General features: G+C 43.0%; 1 protein-coding gene across 2 annotated transcripts in view; it reads right to left on the bottom strand.

Annotated features, from left to right (window-relative positions):
- The window catches only part of SLC16A12 (solute carrier family 16 member 12), a 79483-nt gene extending 71247 nt beyond the window's left edge, over positions 1–8236 (bottom strand). The window contains exon 1 of one of the 2 annotated variants that reach the window (XM_090058213.1): positions 7861–8236. In XM_090058213.1, coding sequence (XP_089914339.1) covers positions 7861–8099 — 239 coding nt within the window. In that variant the 5' untranslated portion in view covers positions 8100–8236. The remainder of the gene's footprint in view (positions 1–7860) is intronic. The other variant, XM_090058214.1, reaches the window with a different exon arrangement.
- Positions 8237–9122: the final 886 nt, after the last annotated feature.

Raw genomic sequence — 9122 nt, forward strand, 5'->3', positions numbered from 1 at the left:
CAAGACAACTTTCTTTGGTAGATTCATTTTAAAGATTTTATGGAAGAAGTGTATTTCAAGATGGGGTTTGAATGAGAGTAGGGTGCACACATAATAGGAAAAACCACCACATGTTGCACATGTTGCAGCATGGAAGATGACACAATGATGAGAAGGACAGGAAAGCTTCACTGTCAAAACTGAGAAGACCTCACATAGAAAAACCACAACTTTTCCAAACAGAAATATTGGCTAATAAATCTGGTTATTTTCTATAAAAAATAATAGTAATTAATGAGGAAAACAGAGAAATCAAAGCAGCAAAATTGAAAATAGGCATGTCACATGGAATCAATTCCCTGAGCTATGACAAAAACTAATTTTGTGACAAACTCAAAAGATGGTACTTGTGATTAGAAGTATAGCCCTCTGCACTCATTAAATAATTCAGCATGGCAATATATTATTGAAAATTTATCATTATTTATTTGGTATCAACAGTGTACTCAGTCCTTTATAGATGACACTGACTATAGGTCTTTGCTCATGGGAAATCCCCATCTAAGTATACGGGAACTGGAATGCAAAGGCCAAGAGTGTTGGGGTGATAAAGCTGCCGTAACTGTTACCATTGTCACTTTGATGCCTTTTTTTTCTTTATTATATCACCTGTTTAGTTGCCAATGGCCAGGGCCCTATGACCACTGACCTTTAGGGAAAGCTGTCTTAAAAAGAGACTTAAAGGAGGCACAAAATCCAAAGTAGAGGAACTACCAAACAGAGTTCCAAGGCATGGTGGAAAAAGTAATATAGGGCACGCTCCAGAAGCACCACAGGTAGCTGAAGACAGTGGCAGTACCAGACACTGGCTAGTGAGATCATGCCTACAAGGGTCCACTGGATATGGGGGGACTGAAGTAGAGACTTTGGAGCAGCAGTGCCAGTGTTTAGCATCCTCCTGTAAGGTAGGGGAGAGGATGGCAAACCCTACATCCATTGAATACCTCTGGGTTCCCTGGCAAAGCTTTGCTAAAATGACCAAGCATTGGGTGGCAAACTATTTCAACTTCAAAAGAAGTACTCTGAGTTAACGCCTGTGTAATTTAGAGGACAATCTGTCCCTAAAATTGCTTTGCATCAGTCTCAAAATACATTTCTGAGGCACATTATTGTGTATAGATAACCAGGTAAAAGACACTTCCTGCATGCTCCTCCATATCACTTTCTTTCATTTCCATCACTCACTAAACAAAAGTTCATCATAAAACCAGTAGATCATCTCGTAATAAAGCATTAAAATTTGAGAAAAGAAAATGCATTAAGATCAATTTTCCAACAGTAAAAGGTAGGCAAACACTGACCAAAATTGACTCTAAGGAGCATTTCAATAAACACCATTTTTGATAATTTATGCTGCCTACCAAAAGCATCAAATACTTAAAATATGAGAGATGCTAAGGAAGACACACACACACACACACACACACACACACACACACACACACACAAATAACCATGACACATATCAGTTAACGGAGCACTGCTTGGTCTGCATTAAGTGTTAAGGGGCAGAAGGGAAGAGTATATTGCATTACAATGGGGAACCCTGCAAACAAGAACACTCAATGCACAGGTTCTGCTGTTGAAATTAACTCTTAAACAGCATCACTGATTGTATAAAAAAAATGATCATATTTAGCATGGCAGAGCAAGCTTATTCTGTTAAAATAATGATCAATGTGTTCTCATTCTCTGATTGAGCTTCACAAATCTCAGGTGTGCTGCAGGATGAAGGAGAGGTTCTGGTGGCTCCCATCTCAGGCTTGCACAGTTCAAAAGCCTGTAGATATTGAGTGCTGGATTAGGCCTTGAGTATTCATTCAGATGTATAGATGTCACTTGGCTATATTTAGATTCTTTGAACTATGGCAAAATGCACCCTGAGCTACCTTGTCTCCATACAGCAACTGAATGTAGCACAGAACTGCTTCTTTGTGGCATATATCATGCCCAACTGAACTAAAAGTGTGAGCATGACTCAATACTCTGAAAGGAGGAAGACTTATGACCCCATAGAGAAAGTTATTTGACCAAACACAGATTCCAGAAAACAGCCACTAATCAATACAACCTCTAGGGAAGGTCAGGTATACCTCAAAAGGGATTGTTTAGACTGCCTGATTTTATTTTATTTTTTTACTATTAAGGGATCAAAGCTTGCACCCAAAGCCACAGCAAAACTGATTGAAGTTGGTGAGCTACAACTGCTAGGGTATGTAAGTGGGGTGGTAGGAAGAAGTGGGGAAGAAACTAGCAGAGGGATGCTGCACCCTCTTTGAGGGGACAGCAATGGCAGATGCACACCATCTGTGTTCCTCAGTGCTCCAGGACGTACTGTGCCTCCCTGGAGCACAATGCACCTGAGAGCCCCCATTCCACTGGGTCCTCTCTAATCCACAATGCAGGGCTGCAGCCATCTGTCACAATCTATCCCAAGGAGATGTGCAAGGACTGTGTAATTTTACCTAAGATTCTTAAGTGGAGGTACAGGGGAAATGCAGTACAGAGCCCAGCCCCAACTAAAACTGGGCAAGAACAATTATTACAAGAAGACAACCTATTATCAGTGCATGTACCTTGCATGTGTCTGAGACCAATCAAGGAAGAAAATATGGGGAAAAAAAAGATGGAGTCCCTTCAGCTAAATGACGTGTAACCCTAGTGACAAAGGTAGTCCCACCGTTGGAAAGGGGATAACCCTCTTCTGGAAATCATATCCACTGAACTGGTGTCAGCACCTTTGGGATTTAATAATCAGTGAAAGGTCTTGTGCTACATATGAATGGTAAAGCCAAACACTTATCTAGAGGGCTAACTAGTTTTTAAATATTAATTCTTGTTAAATTTTCTCTACACAAAAAGCAGAAGATACAGAAGTGTAAGCTATTTCTTTAAATCCGTATAAATGCCAAATAAGTGGAGCCAGAGAACATTCTGAATTAAAACTGCAGCAATGTAGAAAACAGGACAGAGGTAGAGTAGCTTTAGGTTACAGACACAAGAACAGAAAGGCTTATTAACAAACTAAGGAAATACAAATTAGATGCATGTAATCTATCTAAGGTGGACACAAAACTAGTTGGCTCAATCTGTTCAATGAATAGTTGTTAATGGCTCAATGTCTAGTTGAGAGGTCATCTCAGGTAGGGTTTGCCAGGGGTCTCTCCTAGATATATTAATGTTTAATGTCTTCATTAACGATTTGGACAATGGGATTGAGTACATGCTTAGCAAATTTGCAGGTGACATCAAGTTGTGTGGAACTGCAGATGGTAGGGCTAGGAATCAGAATAACTTGGGCAGACTGGAGAAATGGTCTGCAATCAATCAGATTAAATTCAACAAAGACAAATCCCTGAATTTGGGATGGAATAGTTGCATGCACAAATACAGACTGGGGAATGACTGGCTAGGCTGCAGTACTGCAGAGAAGGACCTCAGGATTACAGTGGACTATAAACTAAACATGAGCCAACAATTTGCTCTTATTGCAAAATTAGCCAACAGTGTACTGGGCTGTATTAACAGGAGTGGAACTTGCCAATCAAGAAAAGTGATTCTTCCATTGCATTCATCATTGTTGAGGCCTCACCTTGAGTCCTGTATGCTGTTTTGGACCCCATAGTTCAAGAAGGATGGATCCCAAAGGATACACACAGGCTGAAAAGAGTCTGATGGAGAGTGAAAAAATACTTAGAAGCCTGAGTGGCATGATTTACAGGTAGGGACCTACCTAAATTGCAGTGAAAATGCACTGTGCAGTGGCTCCTTTAATCTTGCTAGTTTTACTGCACACATTGCCCTCCACCCACCCACCCACTGCTGACTGTAGGAGGGGCCCCATTGGCCCTGCTGCTTAACACTTGCTGCTGAATCAGTTGGGAGGCAAAAATTTTATTTTAAATATGCTGCAGTTTTTGTCTCCAGTCAATCAGCAATAAGTGGAAGGGCTGATGGGGCCCCTCGGCCTATCAGCAGTGGGAGGCAAAAACTACAGCATATTTGAAACTACAGTTTTTGCCTTCTGGCTGATCAGGACCAAGCTGCAAGTGGCAAGGCTGCCAGGGCCCCTCCACCTATCAGTGGCGGGGGAGGGAGGGGGGACACATGGTGAAAACAATAAGATTAAAGGAGCAGCTGTGTGGCTCACTTCTGCTGCAATTTAGGTACATCCCTATTTATGAGGAAAGGCTGAAAAATGGGTTATTTAGTCTGAAGAAGAGAAAAATGAGGGGGGATTCAATAAGTTTTCAAATACCTGAAAGATAATTATAAAGAGGAAGGAGATGGCCTTTTCTCTGTGGCTGTAGGAGATTGGCCTTGGCCTATGACCTCAAGCTGAAACAGAGAAAATTTAGGCCAGAGATTAAGAAGCATTTGCTGACTAAGGGTGGCCAAGCATTCAAACAGGCAATCTGGAGAAATTGTGGACTCTCCATCCCTGCATAATTTCAAGAGTTTAGACAAACACTTGGCTGGGATGATTTAGGCAGGAAATAGCTTACCTTCAGCAGGAAGATGGACTAGATGACCTCATGAGATCCCATCCAGCCTTACTTTTCTATGATTCTATAAACCCAGAGCAGCTGCACACAAAAGAGCATGTTGTACACTGAAAGGCAGGCAATGGAAAGCGTGACCAATGCAACCCTGACTCAAATGGAATAAATTAATTCTGTTGGAGTGGGATTAAATCAGTCTTAGGTTTTGAGTCATATATTCATAACTTTTCTTTAAATTGGGCAGCTTGATTTACCACAGATTTACCCATTTGTGTGTCCATGGCCTTTATGTGTAACACATATCTCTGCATTGTAACCCAGTTCCTTGTTTCACGTTAAAAGAAAGCAACTCTTAGATTCTTCATCATTACTTCTGAGCTGTAAGATAAAGCAATTTTAAGTTAAAATTTTCCCCACTCTTGAGTATCATATTCAATTTCTGTTAGACATATACCATAGGAATCACAAAAGGACTCTTGGGCTCTAATAAAATAGTGAGAAATGACAGATTTTGCAAATCCTATACTTGGCTTTTCCTGTACAGCTTATTACTCAGTCTCTGCAAATCATCAGCTTCTATAGGTAGCTACACAGTACACAAAAGAAACTGATTTGGGTTAAAATATTTTAAGATGTTACAACTGGATTATTATGCAGAAACAATGTACCTATAAATTGAAAGTGAGAATAGGCATCTTAAAATCCTTATATAAAAGAAACAATCATTTATTTCAGCCTTGCAGTCATTCAGAGCACTGGAAGCTGCAGTGTTCCATTAGCTTTTCAATCTCCCTATAATAATAAAGGGCGCATCTAAATTAAAACAGGTCTATTTATATAATCAGTTCCACCTTTAAGAGTTTTAACTGCAGGTCCACAGAACACTCAAAGTGTAGGAAATGTAATAATGGAATACAAGAAAGATATAGGTTGCCTACTTTTCATTACACTTCAACTGGTTTCACCTGAGCTGTATTGATTATTAGTGGCATTAGCCGCATAACTGGAATTTACAAATATACCTTACAAGATGAATTCCAAAAATTAAGACTCACTAGCTCTCAATATCAAGTTCCCGATTCCCATACTGCAGTAGAAAATACAACAGTAAACTTCTCTTGACACTACCTAAATTTATAGCCAAATACCAATAAAGTAAAATAATTAAGGGCAAGCGTAAAGTCAAACCCGTAAGAGGCATATGGAAGTGCAGGCTTTCCTTGTGTATGTAATTACAAGTGCCTAGCCACTTTACTGCATGCTCGAAAAATCCTAATTTACCCTAACTTTTTCCATATCATTAAAGAAATGATATGACTAACTAAAGAAAGCAGTTGCATGGGCATGCCTCAAATATTTGAAACTCTCTCCCCCAGGGTGATCTAACAAGCTTCAGTATTTGGCCCAGTTTAAAAAAATGTAGAAATTTCCTGGGTAACTGAGTCCAGTGCCCTGCTAATACATCATGTAATCCTTTTCATAAACTGATCAACCTAGTCAGTAAAACTATGTTTTAAAGCCCTGTGTTAGCTAAAGATCTGAAATGAATGCTCAGCCTCCCAATCTGGACAATACTTTTTTCAAGCTTTTCTTCTCTAAAATAATGGCCAGACCCTTTTAATAAAGCTTTGCAAAATAAGAACACACATGCTTGAACTAAGATATATATTTCACATTTCCCAGCTGAATTTAAAATAAAAGTTAATGGCTGAGTTTTAAAAAGGATTAAAATGAAGGGTTCTTAATAAACAACAACCAAAAAAAAACCCCTGTGCACAAATTCTCAGTTAAAATGTCATTGCCACATATTGTCACAGCAATGGAAAAGTGAAGCATAAAATGTAAAGGAACAAATAGGTTTAAAAATAGGAAAACAAAACAAATTTATAAATAACTAGCAGTCACTTTATTAAATAAGTGCTGAAAGAGCTCATTATTATATTATACCAAATACAAACAATATAAATGATGATCACAGAACCCATTTGAGCAAAATGTAATCCTGATACACTTCACTAAATTCAATGTTATCTCGCTAATTACCCAACATTAAGGAAAAATGTTATTTTATTGACTCTGCATGAATAGACACAACTAATAGAATGTGGCTATCTAAACAGCTTGTTAATTTAATAACAGTAACCCAAGCCATCATGCAAACACACTTGAATTCACCCTGGAGTTTTCATTAAATGGTCTACATTGTAAATAATTAAAAAATAAGTTTAAAATAAATATCAAGCAAAATACTCTTACAATACTTTTGCCAGAGATCTTACAACCTTTATATATATGGTTGCTTTGACTAATAACATTTTGTTAACAATTTTATAAAATAAAAAACATTTCGCATTTTAAAAGATTTACAAATTAATTAGAATCAGTAATCCAGTCAATATTTATGTTGAGCTGCTCTATCTGTTGCTGTTTAGTTGAATTATTAAATATGCATCAGGCATATACATACATATGCACAAATAAATGACTCCTTTAAGGCTAGACAGTATGGACAGGCTTGAGGGCATTTACTCCTGCGGCTCACTTTACACTTTTGTGTTGGCTCCGCCAGGCAAGATGCTCTACACTCTCAGCTACCTCCGGAATTAGCACCTCGACAATTTTGGCTACTGGGACTTTTCAGATTTATCATTTGTATTTAGCATTTCCATCTTACAAGAGTCTTGTGAGTGATCTCCCAATCTCTACATAAACAACTGCTTTCATGGATCCCCCTCTCCCCCACCCCCCGCATCGTAATATAAAAACCCGACCCACGCGTATTGATGCCTTTAGGTACTGCAATGACGTCGGAAAGAATTTGCCACCGGGCCGCGTGCATGCGTGTCAGAAAGAAAACAGCCAATTCAAGTCCGTGATTTCCATCGAGGAACTTGGGAACGGGAGGTATGTTTTGCCCGTGTCACCGATGGCCCGGGGAGGCCCCCAGGGCTGCCCACCGACCCTGGGCGCCGCCGCGGGCCCCACGCTGCACGCGACGCTCACTCGGATCCTGGGCTGTGCCACGCGCGCGCCTCGCCCAGGCCAGCCGGGCGCTGCGTGGTAGGGTCCACGGACCCCCCGTGCCCGATGCCCCGGTGGGACTACCTGTGCCACCGGCCGGGCAGCTGCAGCTGCCAGCGCGCGGGCGCAGCCTCTCCTGTCCCCGGGGGCGCCTGGAGGCGGCCCCGGGCGCGCGCATGCTGCCAGCAGCCGGGTCCCCGCGCGGCCGGCACCACACGCAGCCCCCGGCCCGCCGCCCCGAGCCCCTGCCAGCCCGCGCCCGCCACGCCCCCGTGAGGGGCCGCCGCAGGGCACTCACCTCGCGCGGCCGGGGACCCGGCGACTGCAAAGCAGCGTCCCCCGCGGGGCTCTTACCGGCCGGGCGCGGCGGGGCGGAGGCGCTGGGCGCTGCGCCAGGGACCAGCCTGCGCCCTCGTGCCCCGCGGCGGAGCTGGCCCCGCGCTCCGCATCGCCACAACGGCCTCCTGCCCCGCGCTCAGGCGCCCGCCGCACGCCTGCCCGGCCAGCAGCCCGCGCCCCGGCGAGGAAATGCCGCATGAGGCTTCACGGCAACCAGTTTTAAAGCATCAGCGAAATTCCTGGAGTTTAAATGTGACCAGCTCGAGCCGGGGGAGCGCCCTGAGCAAACATATTCCTAATAGCCCTGGCTCTCACTAGGACAACTGCCCACCTCCGACCCGGGCCGTCTGCCTGAAACACCAGCAGGTTGGTACCTCGTTCCCTTACTTGATGAACAAGTCTGGGAGTTTTCCAAAGTCAAATGTAAACCACACTAGGACCAGGGGACTCGGTCTTTGTGAACAGGGGCATTCATTTAGAACAGGGGTTTTCATTGGCAGACCCCTAAACATTTTTGAACGGCGGTGCAGACTTCTTTGAATTGTAAGTGTGGGTCTTCGTATACTTTTGGTTGATCAGAGTGATCTTGTGTGGACCCCTTGGACAGCCTGCAGCCCCCAAGCTGAAAACCACTGATTAACTCCAACCAGTGCACATCGTGTCACATATGGTAAAAATATAGATCTCCGACGCAACGGAGCACACTCGATTAAGTAAGGCTGCTCCGCGTGTGAGCTGACATGCGCTGCGGCGTGTGCAGTTGTACGAGTGGTGAAATGCATATCAGCGCACAGAAAATGGAGGTGGTGAGCTTTTGAACTCAAACACCTTCAATGTGTTTTAGTTCAAAAGTACACTGCCATTTTCTTAGCACTGACACACATTTCACCATTTATACAAATGCATGCCCCACAGCACCGGGCACTTTTAAAAGTGCCTGGTGCTGCGGTGCAATTGGCAAAACTGCAGTTCTGGGCACCACACTTTAACAAGGCCATAGTAACACCTGAGAGAGTCCAGAGACGGGCCACCCATATGTTCAGAGACTTGCGCAGCAAACCATAAGAGGAAAGGCTGAGGCATCTGGGACACTTCAGCCTGAAAAAAAAACAAGGCCGAGAGGAGACTCAGTAGCAGCTTACCGCTACATCAGAGGCATACATCGAGAGCTTGGTGAACAACTGTTCATCAGGGCACCCTTGGGGAAAACTAGGAATAACG

The sequence above is a fragment of the Crocodylus siamensis genome, chromosome 7 (assembly GCF_052110815.1).
Source record: "Crocodylus siamensis isolate JL-2025a chromosome 7, ASM5211081v1, whole genome shotgun sequence".
NCBI lineage: Eukaryota > Metazoa > Chordata > Crocodylia > Crocodylidae > Crocodylus > Crocodylus siamensis.